Source organism: Bombus vosnesenskii, unplaced genomic scaffold, assembly GCF_011952255.1.
Source record: "Bombus vosnesenskii isolate JDL3184/JDL3185 unplaced genomic scaffold, Bvos_JDL3184-5_v1.1 scf7180000013340, whole genome shotgun sequence".
Classification (NCBI taxonomy): Eukaryota; Metazoa; Arthropoda; class Insecta; order Hymenoptera; family Apidae; genus Bombus; species Bombus vosnesenskii.
The window spans coordinates 271,653-292,067 of record NW_022882977.1 but is presented as its reverse complement, the minus strand read 5'-3'; the positions used below and the strand labels follow the sequence as shown (position 1 = coordinate 292,067).

The window sequence follows — 20,415 nt, the reverse complement described above, 5'->3', positions numbered from 1 at the left end:
ACAAATTTACGACCGCGCTTTTTCGAATCGTCTTACGAATATTCCTATCGAAACTCGATACTACAAATTATAAACGATCGTGTTGTAATTATTGTTCCTCTTAATTGCGTACAACAGCTTTTATAATAACTTGTTTTATAAAAACTTGTTACATTCGCCTTTTTCATTTATTTACTACATCAAGACGGCACCCGTTTTATGTAACTCTCTTGTGATAAAACGTTAGAAGTAGAAAATAACTCGTTGGCTAAGATAGAACGGTTAGGATATTTTCTACGTAGCCTCTTCCCTCTCCGCCTCCCTCACCCTATTTCGCTCTTTATGCTTTATCTTTTGTCTCTTTTCTGAACATTGTGACGAAGAAGCGAGGAGATCGAAAAGGAAGGGACTAATAAGGAAAGAATGGAAAAAATAATCGAGAAAAACCAATGAATGTGAGAAAAACGTAGAAGCAATATCTCGAAAAGCAAAGTATGTACTTGGAAAAACAGGGATGGTGAGATAGATACGAAGTACAATGCACAAATGGAAGGGCGAGGGAGAGGGAGAACCTCTAGGTTGGACGGTGGAAGAAACAGTGCTGCCTTTAAAGATGGCCACCCGACGCAACGCGCCGTGTCGCGTCTATGTCGAAAAATGATCGAAAACCCTTATCGAATCACGCATACTGACTAAATCGAATCGTACGGTGATCAGAAAGACGTTTGGTACGATCGTTCGGTGACTGTCGAGAAAGATGTTTGGTGTTGCAGAGTGTTTGGTTAATTGAAAACCGAAAGGTTGACAAGATGCGAGACGAACGGATCAGTCTAGCGGTGGTAGTCATCCTACCCCGTGTCGAGTGACAGTGGCTTACGTAACGATTATTCTCGCTATGATAACGATACTCCAGCCGCGAATGCGAAACAAGAAACTGTTTTACCGGGTTATTCGCGGCGCTGCGCACCAATCCGCTAGAAATACGCATCGCGGCTGACCTGATTACTTATTCTCTGTCGTTCTGATATCGTACCACGCGACTGTTCGAGTATATACACCCTGCTACCTTCTAATCCAGCACGCTGGAAAATAATATTGGATCGCGTTTTGATAAATTATGACAGCGGCGCTCGTCATGGAAAACACAAATTGGGATTCTGGTGAGTAGACTACTTTACGTGTGCTTTGCCACGATCTGCCTGTCCTTTCGTTTATAGTTTATATCGTTCTCTCTTTTCAGTCTTTAAGCATTGTCTTCTAGAATGTCATGAATTACAATAATCACAATAATATTTGCGATTTCGGGATGTACAACTTCACCGGCTTGATAAACGCGATATTTGGGAAAAATAGAATCGTACCGTTTTTGTACCGTTTGCACTACGTCTATTTTTACCTGGCAGCAACTTCTTCGACAAAATGTCCGAGTTGACTTGCTGCTGTGTTATTAAAACGGTAGATTATCGCATGAAGGCGTTTGCAGAAAATTCATTGATCGATCGGAGAATACACGTCTTGTAAATTCGATACTTCCAGAAAAATATCGAAATACATAGATATAGGTACTGGTTGAAAGATCGTGGCGCGATTTCACGAAAGGAACATCTAAACGTGACATTTTTTGCGCAGGCCCTCATATTTGAATTCTGCAAATCTCTCTATGTCACGTCAATAGAAACCTTGCCGGTATTCGTTGAACGATCGTTGTTTCTTTTTTCTTTTCCAGCGTTATCCAAGCTGCTGAATTCTCTACAGGAGAGCAAAAGTGAAATACCAAGTTGTACCGACGAGGAATTCGGATTCTTGAGCGAATTGTTGCAATCGAAGGAATTGAACGCTTTAGTGAATGTTCATAATAAAATTTTGAACAATGTCAAGGACGACAAATTTTTTCCTGTACTCTCCAATTCCATGGATATCGACATCGAAGTTCTCGATCTGTTATCAACAAAAACGCACATTTCCAAGGACTGCAAGGAACTTTTCCATTTGCTTCAAAAACCACACATACAGGTAGCGTACTCGCGGCAATTAAAAAAGCAGTATAGTCAACCGAAAAGAAATCGAGATATTTTGTCATAGGGCTTGTTGTGCGCTCATGACGCGGTCGCCCAGAAAGACTATTATCCCCGATTACCGGAGATTCCTCTGGAAGTCGACGAAGACGAAGAGACGGTCAAGATCGTACAGTTGGTGAAATCGAACGAACCTCTGGTACGTCAGACAGGTCGCACGTGTTCCGTGTTTAATGTTTATATTAAAGTTTTTTGCTCAATTAACACGATAAGAAAAGAGGAAAGCTTGATAACGTAGTTCAAATTGATACTCATATCTAATGGAAAGAGGTTGTGTGTCTCTATATATAGACATACGTATAATTATACAATATATATGTATAATATTTTGTATATATTATACATATAACTATATTCCTCATTCTCAGTTTCCACATACCGGTATAGGGTGACACATCGTAATATTTTCCCACGAATATCTTTCGCGCTATTCGTTATTTCGGGTAGATGTGCAGTCTATCTCAAGACGATATCCATCCTCGTAATACGTTTGACCTCCAAGAAGGATAGTTCTGTTTTCTCGAAAGTTACCTTGTATTTACGCGAAAGTACTATAATGGGTCACTGCCTGTGTATGCAGAAAACAAAGAATGAGTAAGAACATAACTGTTTTGAAGTAATTACAACAATTTGCATGGGACTTGATCTTGATTAATCCTTTGTATCGACTTAGATACCTCGTGTTCCTGTAACAAGTATCGTAGTATCGAATACGTATCGCTCGCGCGATATTCAATACAGTTTCTTAAGTAATCACGTGTTTCTTTCATCGTCAAACTTGCTTCGAAGTGTGGCGCCGGCGTTGAACCGATCGTGGTAAGTCGACTTCAAGCCGAAACATGTACAGGCCTGTAATGCGTTCCATGCGTATCTAGCGATACGCAAAACGATTTCGTAGTGTTTCGTTTAATCTTGTTTCTTTCGTTTCAACTTATCAGACATCTAGTCGCTAGAAAAATTTTTATTTTCTGACTCTGCGATTTCCCCTCTACACCGAAGTGAACAGAGCTCCTGTAAAACTAGGCTGTAAATAGAACGCTGTTCATTTCCTTACACATAATTTATTAATTTTGCTTATACCTTACTTTATACACCGTGCGTCCGTTTTAATCCTTGTTGATTTATGTTTTTTTGTTTGTTATTTTTGCTTGTGAATAAAACAATTTCTCTATCATAACAACTGTACCTTGTGTTATTGTCCCGCATGCCCTTGTGTTGAATGTGGAAAATCTCTCGAGATAAAATTCAACGATACGGCGCGTAGCATACCGTTGAAAGATTAATCTGTATTTTTGCATTTCCATGATCGTGAACGATCTTCCGCTGTCGATTTATCTCGAGATATTTAAAAGACGCAGAGCGTAGCCGTTGAATAACGCTTGAAACGCAGTCATGTACAAGGAACGTACAACGTTATAAGCGTCGACTGCTTCGATCGAATGTGTGTTTATGCCTTCGCGATGAATTCTCTTTGTTTTTATTTATTTTTTTTTAAGAAAAACGAAGGCACTACCTAACACGCTCACCTCGCAACCGCAATCAAAATATTAGTTTACACGTTGACAATAGGGGGCGACCATAAAAACATGCGAGGTCACCGGCAAGATCGTGATAGCGAGAATAATGCATGGCGGTGCAGCTGATAGATCCGGCCTCATTCACGTTGGCGACGAAGTTTGCGAGGTCAACGGCATCAGCGTCGAGGGAAAGACTCCGAATTGTGTTCTTAAAATATTGGTAGGTCGCAGCTTCTATTTTATTCCCGCGACGTGTACTACTTTGCCGATCGATCTGTACGCTGCAGATTCCTCATCGAGATTTATCGCTCTTACCATTTATATCGCACGTAAGATACATATATGTATAACGTCATGTTCTCTTTCAGCAAAATTCAGAGGGTACGATTACTTTTAAGATAGTGCCTGCCGATAGTAAAGGGGGAATTCGTGAGAGCAAGGTACTAAAATTTTCCTAAATGCTAAGTTATTTCCTAAATGCTAAAATGCTAGGTTATTCGATCGATAATCGATTCTGGTCAAATAGGAAGGAATTTATGACCGGCGATTTCCACTTCTAATATCGTTTAATATAGTTGCTGACAATTTTATGTGCATTTAATATCGTTATTGCAATTTTAATAGGTACGAGTTAGAGCGCACTTTTCGTATAAAGCTGCCGAAGATCCGTACATACCTTGCAAGGAGGCTGGACTAGATTTTTCGAAGAACGACGTTCTCCACATCGTCAGTCAGGATGATGCTTATTGGTAGGACTGAAATTCTCATTTGACCATGCAATTCATACGTAGTACATTTAAATTATTTTTTATTGAAATTAGGTGGCAAGCTAGACGAGAGGGTGACCGAAATATGAGAGCTGGCTTGATCCCCAGCAGAGCCTTACAAGAAACACGAATTATACTCGAGAGGCAACAAAAAGAGAAGACCGACGACGACAATATAAGTAAGTGATAGCGTTTGCAACAGAGTATAGATAAAATACAACGCTTTAAAATACGATACTGTCCTTGTTTCCAAAACGCGATCGGATCACGTCATCGATTGTCGATTGTGATCCATGTAAACGCAGTGCAATTGGTGAAAGCGTTTCGGAAATTCTGACGTATGCCGAGCTACTATCGCCATCGTAATTTCATTTCATAATCTCTGTCATCTTATTTGCAATCTTTGATCTCATCGTCGCGTCTGAAAGTTACATCTTATTTTGTTACATCGTAATTAAGACGCACGCCATCTGTTAGCAACACGTGTTTGGTAACCACGTACGATGTAAGATGGCGAAACAACTCGAGACGAGGATAGATTGCAATCCATCGTAGTAGAGCGTTAAATAAGAATCGTCGCCTCTAACACGGAAACAATCCATGATGAATTGATCTCGGCTGCTCTTCTTAACGAATGTTGGCCTGACGACCTAACCGTCGGTTAGGCTTGTGTTCTGTTCCAGTGCCTTTGCCCGCATTGTGCCCCCGTCCCAGTACCTCTTTACACGCCTCGTCAACAAAGTGCAACTTGCAGGGAGTAAAAACTAAAAAAATCATGTATGACGCTGCAGAGAACGACGATTTCGACCGGGAAGAAATACTGACCTATGAAGAGGTCGCAAAGCTCTATCCGAGACCGGGCCACTACCGACCGGTGGTTCTGATCGGGCCACCGGGTGTAGGCAGGAACGAGCTGAAGAGACGGCTTATAGCCACCGATCCCGATAAGTACAAGACACCTGTTCCTTGTAAGTTTCCATTCAGCTTCTCCATTATATCCACGCGTTTCTTGCTTTCCTCGTTTTAAAAGTAACTTTACTCAGCAAACAATCAAGTAGCGTTACTTACTTTAATCGTTCGTTCTTTGATGAAATTCTCGTGACTGGCTTCAGATACCTCGAGACCACGGAAACCAGGTGAAATCAACGGTGTAGAGTATCATTTTGTTACTCGAAAAAAGATGGAAGAGTATATCGAGTTTGGCAAGCTTATAGAATACGGCGAGTATAAAGGCAACTTGTACGGTACCAGTTCCGAGAGCGTTAGCTCGTTGATAAACGCCGGATACGTGTGTCTATTGAATTCTCATTATCAAGCCCTGAAGATGCTTCGAACTCCGCAGACAAAACCATATGTGATATATATAAAGCCGCCAAAGTTCGAGATATTGAAAGAAACGAGGAACGATGTTAGAGCAAGATCGACTTTCGACGAAAGCAACTCTCGGGGCTTCACGGTAAACTAAAAAATCTTATTGGCAATCGTGTGCATCCTACGTTTTCACCGAATCAACATAGGATTATCGTTCTATCGTTTGCAGGACGAGGAATTTCACGAAATCTTGTACAACGCTGCGAGAATCGAATTCCTTTACAATCATCTGTTCGACGAAGTGATCGTAAATGCCGACCTCTCAATGGCGTTCGAGCAACTGGTGAACGCTGTTCATCGAGTCGAGTCGGAACCGCTTTGGGTACCTGCTTCGTGGGTTCAATAAATTTCGCTTCAATCGATGGTTCACGGAGAAACAGAAGAAATCCTTGGGAGCGTTGCACGTTCGATACCACGACGTTCGGCGGATGTTTTTCTCCAAATTTTCCAAGCTGTACTTTTTTAGCGAAGCGCGTCCCCTTCTTCCTCCTCTTCTATAGCATTTCGAATTGACGCGTATTCTCCATGAGACTAATATCGATGCCTTTTTGCCCTTAGATATTTATATACGTGTTTGATACGCGTCGATAGTTGTGAAACTCGGCTCGTCTTGTTTATTACATTGTTTTCTCTCTCCTTTTTCGATCCGGGAATATTACTTGTTCTTCGAATTATACGTACGTATAGATATATGTAGATACACCGCAACCGGTACGTAGCACGTAACTGGAAAGGAGAAAGTCGTTCATATTTTTGCAGCGATCTCGTTTTTAAGCGTTCGAATTAATCATTTTTCCACCTTGTTTTCTAACGTATCATCGGGCACGATGCGCGATCCTAGAATTTTTACTGCCACGAATCGAAAGCATCTCGCGGCGAAGGAGGAAGCATTGCTACGGGGAAATTTAAAAGAAGGCTATTGAAGAGAGAAATGGGTGAAACAGTGTTAAAGTTATTATGTAATTTTGGGATCAACGATTATAAATGGTAAACCTCACTGTGACGAGTCGAAAAATTCCTTCGAAATTTGGTAAATCGAAACTTTGAAATGTTAAGCAATTGTTGCCACCACTCGTGACCTTTGATCCCAGTTGTTGTTGATTATTGCCAAATAAGTATCGTATACCTAGAACATGATGAGAATCACCTTAAAGTTTTATTGTATTTTCCACCTGATCAGCATTGCCACGATATTGCTATTTTTTTCATGATTAAAGGGCTGCCAGAGCATGAGCAAGATTTATGCACGCTATACTCTACTGGCGTTGCATCAAATAGTTCATCCTCGATGTAAACTCTATATGTTATCGAAATACAGCATTACACTTTCAAGTACGTAGTATTGTCTTTTCCCCATTTTTCATCATTTCCAAGATCATTTTGCGCGTATCTTTCGGTCGATGATGTAACGATGACGTAATATATGTATATTAGCTTGCCTGTTTTATGCGACAGACAAAAATCAGAGTACCTTTGTGAAAGATGGCTTTGTCTTTAAAATAAAGAGTTAAGGCATCTGTCCGCTTTGGAATAACGAAAACAAGAACTCTAGTATCGACATTAAAATCCAGGAAAAATCTACGAAATGACGAATTAGGACGTAAACTACGCCGAATAAATTGCATGCGGATAATTCCTTTCTTTTCATCGATAAGACGCGGCGTCACGAATATGCAGTCACAAACGCTCTCCTTTTTGCGCATCGTACTATATAAGTTTCTTTTAAAATGCTGTTTGTTCGTTGGCCATCAGTATCGCCGGTCAATAGCATAATCCTCTCATGAATATTTATATGCAAACTTTTGCGTTTTCGCGCATCGATCTCTGTCGATTCCTGTTTTTCAGCGCGTCTCAATGTATTGGATTGGCGACTAAGTGATTGCGGATTTTGTTATTACCGCCTAATGACCTGTCTATAATCTAAAAAATATTAAGACGAGATGTTTTTATCTCGACATTTTAGGACCACGTATTGCTAGTTAAGCGATTATTTTACATTCGTAGGAAGATATTTGAAAGTGAACGCGCGCGCGTTTCAACCGGAAAACATCGGTTCGCGACAGACCATTTTGGAATTATATCCGTGTAGTACGTAAGGTTTACCGCGAGTCGCCAAACTTCTTATATAGGATATCGTAAATACTATTTTTGGCAGTCTTGGTTTTCTAATTGAACTTGAATCATCCGAAGTTGCGAACACGTGTGTGCGTCCCATCGGATGGCCGCGCGTTACCGTACGTACGAAAATAGATCGAACGAGGAGCTAGGAAACTTTCAACGGACTTTTTTTCGTTTCATCTTGAAAATTTTGCAGCCAGTAACGCTCGGAGGTGGCGACTAATTAATGAAAGACAGGGAAATATTTGGCAAAAATTATTTCACAATTGGTCCATTATATTTCGTTGATTATTCATCGAGGAGTAACACCTGGCCTAAATCCGCGGCTGCGCGGATCAGGCAACGTGCGATACGACTGCCGTGATACTTTCAGGGTGAGGGTGTGAATTAAACTTTGGCCCAGTATCCAATTAACCCTTATGCGAACAGATTAGTTTGAAAAGTTGCTCGATGGGATTAACGGCGCCGCGGATTATCGTTCTTCTTGTACTTTCCATACGCGATCGACCACTACAAACGCGATACTACTCCACGTTCGCCGAACTTTTTCCAAGAAGATGTGCAAATATTTTCCACGGAGTTTAATAGCGAAGACAAGGTATACGGCGAGGGGCTTAAATTTCAAACAGCGAGAAGATCTCCGTTGCTTATACCGTAAATCGATAAGCACGGATGAACACAGGTAGGTGAATATTATTTGAAACGGTTCTTAAAATGGCACAGAGAACCAGTAAATTCGCTGTTACACGAGCGACGTTAGATAACGCAAGATATAGCGCAGCTGAATATATTCTTCTCTTACCATCGATAGATACGATAAAAAATTGGAGTATACGAGAATTCGGGAAATCGAAGTTTACAGATTTATACAGGATTTACCGATCGTACGTTAGAGTTCTCCTGGTTTTTGTAAACAGATACTGAAATTATTCGCCGCGAAATAGCTCGTCTATTTGCTGCACTTCGTCGTGGACCAAAGATCGGTTAACAAATCACAGTTGCGATATCAAGCAAGAAATTTATCGAATGTCGGCAGTTTGATGTCGACCTGGTTTAAAATTAAACCGAAGCCGGTCACTAGAGTATGGAAAAGAATGTTGTTGCGTAGAAAGGAAAACCGATGCATGTAAGCGATACGTTAAGACTCGCACAGGAGAGTTGACAAAGGTTCGTCAGCGAGGTCATTATCGTCTTCGAAATGTGTCAATGACACAATGTCGCGCGTGAATTATCAACGAAACATGATCATAATTTTTGATTATGTCGCGTGCATGCTGTCGACGTTGACAACCTTCGTCGGTTTACCGAGTTCTCCTATGAATTTTCATTAATCGAGCGTTGCACATATTTAGAAAGTTCGATCCTCAACACAGCTGTTTATGAAAACCACTTAGCTGTTTCTAAAATATCTGATAGGTAGGTCGTAGTCGGACGGAGTGTTTCGTTTCACGAATCTTCTGAAATCCTTCGATGAGATGGGCTCGTGTCGCTCTAACATTTATGTGTTATATTTCCGTCGGCGAGATTAAATTACCGAAACTGGCAAGCAACGATCGTTACTCGCCGGTGTATTTTGTTCTAATTAGTATGCATTTTCTTATCGTTGTTAGGCATTCACCTGAATCGTGGTATAAAAGAATCGGCTGAATTATTAACATGCAGGCCAGATACGGACCGTAAATATTCCCTCGATACCATTCCATTTTTCCGATACTTTGTACGTAAAAAAACCTTGTAATCTGGTACTTGTGCTAAAATAACTTGGCCGCCATATGCGCTCTTTCAAACGGCAGATAGGGCAATAATTTTGTAAAATCGATAAACAGTTCGGAGCCGAGCGATTTTTCGACCATCGGATAATCGATAGATTCTCGTGCATAAGAGAATTCAAAATATTGGCTTAACGCCAGAGGCGACGACGATAAGCCTGTCGGGTAAATGTAACGCCGCCAAAATAAGCACGCGGTCTCCTAGCAAAAGAACCAGTGTACACGACTGCGAAAAGTTCGCTCAACGAGAGTGTCGCCGCTTGCCCCTCCGATACAAAACAGCATCTTCGATCGACAGGTCTAAACTTACGAATGCCGCTTTCGAAAACGTAAAAAACGAAACTAACGTGTCGACGAATAGTTGAAGTTTCCATACCAGTTCTTCTCGAAAATTGTTTGCCCGTAGCTTTTGAAATGTTCACCTCGTAAATAATATACACGTAAATATAACAGCTTTCAATACGGAGCATCGTAGCGAGATGTTACGTGGAATCAAAGACCATCGATCGACTTGACGTACCTTCATCGATAACCTGCTTTTACGATGCAGCCTATAACGACGATGACAAAGAACGAAGGAAACAGATCGCCAACGAACAACGCGACTTACTCCGCAAGAGTCTGCCTATCCAGTGGAATGAATTGCATGGTCGGAGACACTATGTTTCATCGTATATCCAATATAGGACGGAACGTCAATCAGGTGAGCGGTTTCTCTTTGTCCTTGCTTCCTTTTTTATGTTTCGCCTTGTTCCACGCAACGAAACTCGAGTGCCACCTAGCATAGGTTTCTGGTGTTTCGGTCTATTCGCACGTCTTCGAAAATCAACCGACTGTAATCAGCGATCGACTGATTTACGAGTCGTTTATAAACGATTCCTCTTTTTTTACGCCCGAATCTCGCCAGACGATTTACGCGAGTTTCGTTCCGAGAGTCATCGTTTCGTTTATACTTTTACACGTTGGAAGTGAACACGAGCGCGACTAAATGCGAAAATATGAAATGCAAACACGTTCGTCCGAGAGATCGCAGCCGGTTAATCGAAGAGAGAAAAAAAGGAGAAGGCGTAATGATGGCCAGAGGCGACAGGTTGACGACATGTGCGCGAACGAACAAAAGTACTACACGCGTATTGCTCTCGCACAGCTCCTTCGATAGTGCGCGTACACGCGTCGACGAGCCACAGACCGACCGACGTAACGACTTAACCGACATATAAATAGCGTTTAGTTGAAACGGACGCGGTAGAACTCGCGTGCACGTCTTACGGGGCGATCCGGAAGGCACGATTCGTTTTTCAAGGAACTTCTCCTACTCCGAGTACTGACACTCGCTGTGCCGTGATCCGCGACACCGTCAGTGATTTCCGAGAGTTTCCGCGGGAACGATCGATTTTCAACACGCCAACTCATTCTCGCCCTCCTTTCTTCCAATGTCGGCTTAAACAGAAACAAAAGTTCTCCATTTTCTCGTAAGTCTTTCAACCTTTCTTATTCTCTCGTTTCCATTCAAACCATTCTCGCTCGTTAGATTTCTCTTTCGGGAAACCACGCTTTTAATTCTCACCGTTTCGTTAACGAATTTTTTTTTCGCGAGTATCGTTACAACGTTTACGTACGTTCGTACGTGTATTCGCTCGGCGAACGATATTCGTAGTATCCGATGAACTACGAACGTTAAGCTGGTAATATTATACCCAAACAAATATCGCCACAATCGCGTCAGTGTTACACGAACGTATACGTGCGTATCGACATTGTCGTTGCACATGTCTACGTGCTGGGCACTCGGCTCGTCTCCTCTTCATTTTCTTGTGGTTTTTATTTACCTGTTAGGACGTGCAGCTAGTTAAGATGAGTTTCAATTTCTTTCCTCGATATATCGCACGTACACTGAATGTTGCATGCTGCGAGCAACGTTCGCGCGGGGTACAAAGACTCGTTTAATGCGCGAATGATCGAAATAGGACGTTGGCCGTATATCGGAAGATCACTGGTAGGCAAACGACGTGCAGACCGCGCGGTTAAAGTTCGATTGTTTGCTAAAGGGCAATACCTGTCCTGTGAACAACTACAGCATCGTCGCATCTAGAGGAGAGCTCGCTCGAAATAACTATGCGGTGAGAGAGACATCGTCGGCGCAGTGCATCGTTGTCAAAAGGAACAAGACGGCCGTGAATGCGGGTAGCGAAACTCGCCCCAAACTTCGGGACGACTTGCTCAAAGAACAGTCCTCGGGCAAACAGTTGTCCAAGGATTTCGCAGGACCCACGGACTTTGGCAAGTCTCAGCGGCCTATTCGCAAATCCTTTTCCGTCCCGGACTATCTCAGAGAAGGTACTTGCGTATCTAATCCATCGGATTTTCTATGTTCTATTATCAATCGGATATTCAGATATCTTAATCCGAGTGTTTAAAAAAGTGTTTAGAAACGCGTGTTTCAAACGATCGACGATGCGCGTATAGTTTCGTTTATTCGAACGTTCCGCTTGATCGAATCGATAATTGTCTATCGTCATCGAACGCGTACAAAGTGGAGGAAATATTTACGAAATTCCTGTCCTTGCAGGTTTTCCAGCGACGCGGCAAGTTGATCGCAGAGGAACCGAGGAGAGCATTTTCAAAAGATCTTCCACTTTCCTGTCGAATCTCGCCCATTCTGCGAATAAATTTAGAGAGAGAAAGCTAAGCGGAAACTATCCCGAAGAGCGCACACTTTGTCCAAATAATCATTGCACCGAGAAAAGCTGTTCGGCCAAGCATCCAACTCTAAGGGGATACTTTTCGATTTTAAGTAGAGTCGCCAACGATCTCGATCCTTTCGAACATTCGTCAGGAGTTCAAACGTTACCGGTGGAACGGAGGAAGAAAGGCGGCGCGCGCGTCAAGAAATCGGTGTCCTTCAGTTCGGATACGAGTTTCGAAGAGAAACGCGAACCTTACAAACGAGCCGCCATACACGAGGCTAAGGTCTATCACAAGGGTGTTCTGCAAGGTACGCGTCTATCTCTTCCTTCTCTTCGTCTTATTCGTTTTATTTCCCTCGAATTTGTTTGCATCCGACCGGTACGAACTTTCCGATTTTCCAATCTTTAGCAGATACGTTCAAAGTTCGAAGCTCGTTCGTCGTAACTATCGCTGTTTTCTTTGGGAATTCGTCAAAAAGAACGCGCACACACGCGCGATACACCGAATAAACGAAAGGAGAAAACAGAAATGCAGACAATACGACGCGATGAAAAATACACCGGATATACGTAGAATCATCGATTTGTTATCGGAACTCTACCTACTATGTAAATGATTATGTTAACAACTAACTCTCTGTTTAGCACTGGTTTCATGAAAATGTTACCGATATTTTCCACTATAGTTTATTACAAATACGTCTGTCGTGGCTGTAAACTATCGAGGCAACGCTTACCCGACAGCCTATTTATTATCTTTTCTATTTTCACATCTTGCGAAACGAGCCGTTTGTACAAGTTTTTCTTACCAGATGTAAAACATTCGACTCGTTTCGCAGATCGTAGCGTGGCCGAGGTGAATATCGTCAGAAAAGTGCCGTCCTCGTGGGAAGTAACGTCCGAGGGCGCATCGGCCCTTCTCAGGGCAGCCAGAGATGCCGACGACGCAGCCCTCGATGAAATCGCTGCCCATGTGCGAAAATTTGGATTCGGAGACATGGACGTCAATATGACTGATAGCAGCGGCAGGGTAAGTTATTAACAGTTACTCGTCTGTAATAAAAAAACAAAAAAGATTCGTCGTATTTGGCTCGTTAACAATTTACAAGAAAAAGTGAAATTTAGTGAAAAAGATTTCAAGTATTTGTAAAGCTTCAGGATTTCTACGTCTATTTCCAATCGGGTTTGATCTCGCTATTTCGCTAGAAATATTACGAAACAGATGATATTCGTGTAATTAAGTAAACATTTTTTTACCTAGTTACATGCTTCAGCTTTTATCAACGTATCTCGTTGAATTTTGGTTATCGGTAATAACAATGTATTTGCAGAGGCACGATAAAAGTTTTGGCACTTTGTTATCTCGTATATGTTCTTTTCCAAATGGCAAAGACGGGATCATTGATTGAAGGTCGCGGAAAAAAGAGCTTCCTCATTAGATATGTGAGACGTGACGCGTTAGAAAGAAGTGACGCTCGTTGCTCTTAAGCATACGTACATATATGTAAATCGTGCGATTTTTTACGATCTCAAGACGTTTAAGTACAATTTAATATACTCAAGTTATGCGGTGCGTTAGATCATAAAGAAAATTCAATTTTTCCTTCAGTGGGAATTATTCGTAGCGAATAGACAGCAAATGAGACATCTACACGATGTAAAACGATACTAAGCTTACGGAACAATAGATTTTTGTCGTAAAGATAGTTTCGAAAAGCAACAGTTTACTTCGGAGGGAACTAAGAACTGTAGATGACTTGTGGAGGATTGAGGTTAGGTTAGAATAACGACAACTTGCTGTTGCGGCCCGTCGAATATATTTAAATTAAAATTAAATTAAAAACGATCGTTGTATCGAGTTGTGATTTCCAATGGCGTGAATCGCGGATTGCTGCTTTTTGTATTCCGTTAGCAAATAATCAAATCGGCCAGTGTTTAACATCGATCTCGATCGCTGTATTTTTAAACTTAGATTTTCATATCGATACGTATCAAGTTTCTAGTTACCAAATGTTCAACGTTGACGCGCTATTGCTAGCAAAACGAAGCTTCATATACCACTAAATCGCTACTGTTTTATAAGGAAATATTTTCTGAACGCGCGTGCGGTAAACAGATCGCACTGTTTTCGCCAGCTCGAGGAGCATCGTACGTTCTTTATACGAAAACACGTGCGAGTGCTGCTTCGCACAGTGTTTGCCATGGTGACGCACACGAAGTAATAGGTAACGCGTCAACGTCAGTAACCATTTAATAAATTGACTGTTACCGCACAGTCCTTTGTGCGCCTCTCCGAGGCAAAGAATACCGCGAGTAGGACAGTCGCCGGGCAAATCTCATTTTCTTCCGGAAAGAAGAACAGTTTTGCAATCCTTTTTCCAACGTGAATAACGTGGATAAGCGCGTTGCGGAAAACGGAAGCCAATATCGGTGAACGTGCGCGATCAGCGAAAAAAGGGAAAGAATGAAAAGTGATAGAACGAGACGTCCGGCGCGGCGAGGATGTTCCACGTCTGCGGTTGAAAAGTAAAATACGCGCGTTTGTGATCGTTCGCGCGAGAAAGAATTTTATGTAAACGGCCACTTCGACAAGTTCAACTTATTCTTCGAATAAATGGATCAGTTTCGATTATTTCTTTACGATGCCAGACTGCCATCAGCTACATGGCGGGAAACGGTGCCGCGACCATGTTGGAGCTAGCTCTGTCGTACGAAAGGGTGGACCCGAATACTCCGGACAACGAGGGTAACACGCCTCTACATTTTGCCGCGCAGGCCGGTAAGTAATTTCGTTATACTTTAAAAAACGAGGGAAGGTGGTCGCGATTTTTCGCTCGTCGCGGTTTTTTATCGAGATCCACACGATGACATTGGCTCGTACGGGAAAATTCAAATTAATCGGCTCTCGTTCAGCGATTTCCTCCACGAACGAGGATATTCGAAGAAGATAAAATAAAATCTGTTACGCTGAAATCTTTCAAGGACAGCATCCTGTCTGTGCTCGTACTGTACGTAATCGGAAAAATGCAGCCACGTGGTGGGCATAAATCTTGTAAATTCACAACACTTCTCCCATCGTTAGAAAATCTCCACTACTATATACATATATATGTATATATATATATCTACATGTAATACAAGTATACATACATAAACGGACGTCAAATTTTATGCTCGTGATGCCGTAAGCCGTAAGGGTTCTACCGCGTCATCGATACCAGAAATAACCCAGTGTTGGAGTACTTGAAACGCGCGTGGTTTACAGTGACGTACGCCGACGGACGTTTCAAGCCAAAACATGGTCGAACGATACGTTACTCGAAATACGCCAACTCTTGCAACGTCGCGAAGGACGCGAGCTTGTTTCGTATTCGACTTAATGACCGTCTCGTTTCGTTTGATCTAGGGCAAACGGAATGTTTGAACATACTGCTGCAGAGGTGTCCGGACATCGAAGTGGACGCGAGAAACGCATCGGGCTTTACTCCGTTGATGAAGGCAGCACTTCAAGGAAGAACCAAATGCGCCAAAATTCTCCTATTCGCCGGTAAACAGAGTCATCTTTCTTCTTTTTTTTTTTTTTTTTCAAAAGGTGACGGGTTAAGAAAAGAGCATACGGATCGACGCTTGGCTTTCAGGTGCGAATCCGACATTGAGAGACCAAGGGAGAGGATTGAGAGCGGAACAGTGGGCCAGATTTTGTGGAAGGTACGTGTGCGCTGAAGTAATCGAGAGGTTCGCGAGACATCGGCTCCTGGAGAGGTCAACTTCTTGTCGGTGGGGTAGTGAACCCGAACTGGCAGCGAAAGTACTCCAAGGAAAGGTAAAGATACTTCTAACGAAGACGTCTCTTACGATCGAGTAGGAACACCATGGAGGATAGCGAAAAATGTTGGTTAATGCGCAGGTGATGCCCATTCCGACCGCACCCCTGTCGCCACCATCTTCGGGATTCAAGTCGAAGATAAGAAAAGTTTTCCGCACGACATCCGGCCCAGACCGAAGTTTTTCATTGGTCTCTCAATTAACTAGCGCCGCTCTTTGTGCAAGTAGTCCAGCTCTACCAAAATCCAGCCAAGTTCCACCCGTGGTTAAAAGTCTTCTTCGACCTTTAAGCGTTCCACAGTTAAGGTGATGGTTCTGGTTCTTTGCAAATTTCACGTTGCATACATTGCAAATGACAGACGCATTTATTTCTCGTATTCCGACTGTTTCAGGGTGACTCTAGTTTCGCCGCAAGATATTCTTGAACAATCAAAGGACAAGTATGGGCCCAATTTTACAGAAAAGATCGAGAATATAGTTGGAAAGCCTTCGCGATCGAAGAATAAAAACAAATAGATGTGTAAATCTCGTTTGCCAATGATTTTGCGGATAAACGTGCGGATAAAGATCGCAGGCGTCTTCCCTCCTCGAAAAAAATACATTTTATCGTATTTTAGATCGTCGTACATCAATAGGATCTTCTTCGATCTTTTTCCGCTCATCCACTGGCTACAGTTCCTATCGATCAACGCTCATTCTAATTCTAATACTATCTATACTGTTAAAATCCTACATGACATTCTCGTTTCTATTAGACCAAAATACAAAGTGCAACTTTTTCACCTTGTAAACTTGTTTATAGAAACCGTATTGCGGAAAAGGGATTGCTACCTTTTGTAGATTATACGTATACATATATATCTTTCTTCTTACGTTACTTTGAACTTATTTTTGGCTTACGATCTGGGTAAACGTTACCAGAGTTTGGAAACATGTGCGGATAGACAAATTTTTTTTAACTGACTGTCACGAACATCAAAAGATCAACAAGAATTATGTACACTCATTCGTCGAATCGATGGGATAATTTTTAAATAATCTTAAATATTCTTCTATAGAGAGAGAGAGAGAGAGAGAGAGAGAAGGAGAGCGATGGAAAGATTCACTTTACGGTTTTTAAATTTATAAGATATAAACGTATCGTAAAGCACAAAGTGACATTTTTTTAATTACGCGATGATCGCCGAAAAGATTTATAAATAAATATATTGAATAAAAAGATTCGTATTATTTGTACGATATTTTTTCACTATTAAGAGCGAAAACAATCTTTCTTATTAAGGCAAATCAATACAGTACAATAGGTACTTACGTAAGTACATATATGTATGTATACAGTATTCGTATTACAAAGATAGAACACATCGTGCAAAATTTTACCTATACATGTACACGTTATGTGTTTCGTATTTGAACGCGTAGTGCCAAATTTTCCGAATCAGCAATGCCTTGGACAAAAGAGCACGCTGCTATAATAAGAGATAACATGGTAAAAGGAACGCTTTACAACGCAGGTTTGTATGATCAATAAATACGGTTTGTCTCGTCGTACCTCGTCTTATTGTTAGTGGAATATTGTAAAAAATGTATCTTTTAGAATAAACATTTACGAGGCGCGCAACATCTTCTTAATACGACAAACCTTCGTTTATCGCTAATCTACGAAGTATCAAAATGATTGTCACAATAATTTCAGTTGATTTACAACGAATCTTCTCGATCTTGAAGTCAAAGTGTACGGTAACGTTAATAAACGAGTCATTCGGATTTTCTATTTCGACGTTGTCTGCGATTCTTAGCCTTTGAAAGAATTTCATACGCTTGCTGTATTTCCATAAACTTCTCCTGAGCTTGTCTCCTTTCCTTCTCAGTGCCCTTTATCTTGTCGGGATGATTGTCCCTCGAGAGAGCTCTCCAACGAGACGTTACCTCTGTTTGCGTAGCCGTTTGGGAAAGTCCTAAAATCTACAAAATTTGCATTCAGATGTAGTAGTTACATATAACGAGCTTCGAGACGTACCTTGTAGGCGTTTATTTCTCCCCGAGGATCTGTGAGATCTATCAGTTGTGCCCATGTTGCCCAAAAGCCTTGATGTACCGCCTGATTCCAGGTTGCTTCAAGACTGGCCTGGAAAATTTCAAATTTTGCAAAACATCCAGTGGGTTGCTTCGATTAAGCACGTTCTACGTGATTTTAATTAACCTTAAGATCCAGCCATATAGGAGACGTTAAGAAGTGTTGGATAGCTTCCGATAGTTTAATCTCTTCACCCTCGCTGTCGGTGACAACGGCATTAAAGTATAAGAACGATCCTAGTAAAGACACGTAAATTGCGACAGCTATAGTGAGATAAAAAATCCTTTGAACGAAGTGTCTTTTCTTTCTTGGCTTTAACCTCCATTGCTTGCTGAACGTATCGAAGCCTAAACTAGCAGCAACGACCATCAAAAATATCCACATGCTGTCGTCTCCGATATAGGATAGCGTTGGATATAATAAATATGCAGAACAAAGAGCAATCCATATGGAACCCTGCTCCCTGCCTATATTCCCAACTATCCAGACACCTGGTTACATACAATTTAAATACAATTAAAGTAACAGAGAAAAGTTGGTTTGATTAGAGAATCGTTAACTACCAATATAATATAAAATACTCTGTTCGTAAAATTATTTCGTTAGATAATAGTGCATCGGTTTAAACATGTTTCCAATGCGATACTCGCATTCGTAAAAAACCTTATCGACTAATTATGCAAAGAAAACAAGGCGAAAAATGTGTGGTGAATGATAAGTCGAACGAAATTTAAATACACCGCAATACTTTTATCGTTGATGTTCTAAAATATTTCAACCGTTTACCTAAAGCAATGACCAATGGTGTCAGAATTAGTAAATGCCTAAAATTTATTCCAAACACTTCGTCCTCTGGAATCGCATTGCGAAATATTTCCGCCCAAAAATATGCAACCGCATTTTCGGTAGCGAATCGCACTGTCGAGAATGGCGGCTGAAATCAAATGACACGTTGCGTTAATATTATGCTTATACAATCGAAAATTTCTTATGCCTCGACTGTTAACAAAAGTATGCATTCTTTTTTGTCCCTACGATTAACCGTACTTCTGAATGCTTATTCAAAGAATCCCTAAAATCGATCGTCGATAGTTTTTAATGTACCTACCCTGCGATTGTTTCGAACTTTCTGCTTAAAATCATTCAGAAAGTTAGGATGATCATTTGCATCTTGGACATACGAGGGAATCCGATAGATATCTCGAAGCCATCCGAGACCAAGATATCCTCCCAAAGTGCTAAAATATATGAAAGCCTGTGCGTCTCGTTCTAGGTATATGTGATGCGCACCAACTAAACCTCCAAACATCCACAGCACGTACGTCCAAAATACCGACTTCTCTTTTTTCTTTAACTTTTTATTTTTTTCCTCTAAGTGTCCACCATTCTTCAGATCCATTTTTATTCCTTGCGTTATAATCTAATTATGCATCGAGTTACACATTATACACGGTTTAACGATTAATACACACCGGTATTAAATAAAATACCTGAGAGTTAGATGCACATTGACGAGCCGGGTAACACTACACTACCGGCTTTGAGTTTCACGATTGCACTAACAGCTACGTGTGTATTATTTGCAACGTATCCTGGTATCATCGGCTATCACGTACTTCCTCATTATTCTCGCAACATGAATAACAAGTATAGTTAAAACAATAGCGATTTTTTACACGTTTACTGTGTCTGTCGATAATTAGTTCAACTTAATTGTTTCTTTTGTAAAAATAAAACAATTGGCTGAAGTGTACTTGTCGATATCGTTTCGAAAAATACCACAGGTGGTTTTACTACACTGATGCGTACCATTTGTAGTTCAACGCTCTGTCAGATATAACGGTACTTTAACAGGACCGTAGCAATGAAAGCAAACCCAAACCTCAAATGGATACAATGAGAATTAGCAATCGTAACAGATGATCGATTGAAATCGATTAGAAATAGAGTGATTACGAATTCAGATACGTACCAATTTGTAATTAATGATTTATTTTCAGAATGATGCAGCTTTGTCGTCTTGTATAAAGTAAATAATAGAAAAACAAATATATAACATATAAATAAAATGTATTTATTAAATTAGATAAGATTCTTATTTATTGCACTTATGTAAAAGGCTCGATTTGATTAAACGAAAGCTTAATGTATCTCCTTTGTTAATATGTCTTTTTTGTATTTCTCGTAGGTGTCAGGAATATATGTACAATATGTATTTTAATTCATATCA

General features: G+C 41.0%; 3 protein-coding genes across 8 annotated transcripts; 2 read left to right on the top strand and 1 right to left on the bottom strand.

The window, feature by feature from the left end:
• Positions 1–559: 559 nt before the first annotated feature.
• LOC117236086 (MAGUK p55 subfamily member 7) lies at positions 560–7,044 on the top strand. Of its 4 annotated transcripts, none has more exons than XM_033498736.1 (11): positions 561–1,139; positions 1,706–1,992; positions 2,062–2,193; positions 2,844–2,870; positions 3,624–3,791; positions 3,940–4,011; positions 4,196–4,320; positions 4,393–4,517; positions 5,004–5,306; positions 5,451–5,794; positions 5,879–7,044. In XM_033498736.1, the coding sequence occupies exons 1-11, from the start codon at positions 1,097–1,099 to the stop codon at positions 6,053–6,055; spliced, it is 1,803 nt and encodes a 600-aa protein (XP_033354627.1). In that variant the 5' UTR covers positions 561–1,096; the 3' UTR covers positions 6,056–7,044. The 4 variants fall into 4 exon arrangements, with proteins under 4 accessions (XP_033354628.1, XP_033354627.1, XP_033354630.1 ...); XM_033498738.1 differs by having other exon boundaries at positions 563–1,139; positions 5,130–5,306; XM_033498737.1 differs by lacking the exon at positions 2,844–2,870 and having other exon boundaries at positions 560–1,139.
• A 1,146-nt stretch (positions 7,045–8,190) lies between these two features.
• LOC117236085 lies at positions 8,191–17,329 on the top strand. 2 transcript variants are annotated; one of them, XM_033498734.1, is made up of 10 exons: positions 8,191–8,509; positions 10,050–10,299; positions 11,645–11,933; positions 12,166–12,591; positions 13,123–13,313; positions 14,933–15,062; positions 15,690–15,830; positions 15,922–16,106; positions 16,191–16,414; positions 16,501–17,329. In XM_033498734.1, exons 2-10 carry the CDS (start codon positions 10,141–10,143, stop codon positions 16,622–16,624), a joined length of 1,869 nt encoding a protein of 622 aa, XP_033354625.1. In that variant the 5' UTR covers positions 8,191–8,509; positions 10,050–10,140; the 3' UTR covers positions 16,625–17,329. The 2 variants fall into 2 exon arrangements, with proteins under 2 accessions (XP_033354625.1, XP_033354626.1); XM_033498735.1 differs by lacking the exon at positions 8,191–8,509 and having other exon boundaries at positions 10,048–10,299.
• An 8-nt stretch (positions 17,330–17,337) lies between these two features.
• LOC117236090 (dnaJ homolog subfamily C member 22) lies at positions 17,338–19,803 on the bottom strand. Of its 2 annotated transcripts, XM_033498744.1 has the most exons (6): positions 19,676–19,803; positions 19,294–19,605; positions 18,972–19,119; positions 18,312–18,676; positions 18,129–18,236; positions 17,338–18,073 (listed from the first exon to the last, which is right to left on the bottom strand). In XM_033498744.1, exons 2-6 carry the CDS (start codon positions 19,582–19,584, stop codon positions 17,867–17,869), a joined length of 1,119 nt encoding a protein of 372 aa, XP_033354635.1. In that variant the 5' UTR covers positions 19,585–19,605; positions 19,676–19,803; the 3' UTR covers positions 17,338–17,866. The 2 variants fall into 2 exon arrangements, with proteins under 2 accessions (XP_033354635.1, XP_033354634.1); XM_033498743.1 differs by having other exon boundaries at positions 19,294–19,747.
• Positions 19,804–20,415: the final 612 nt, after the last annotated feature.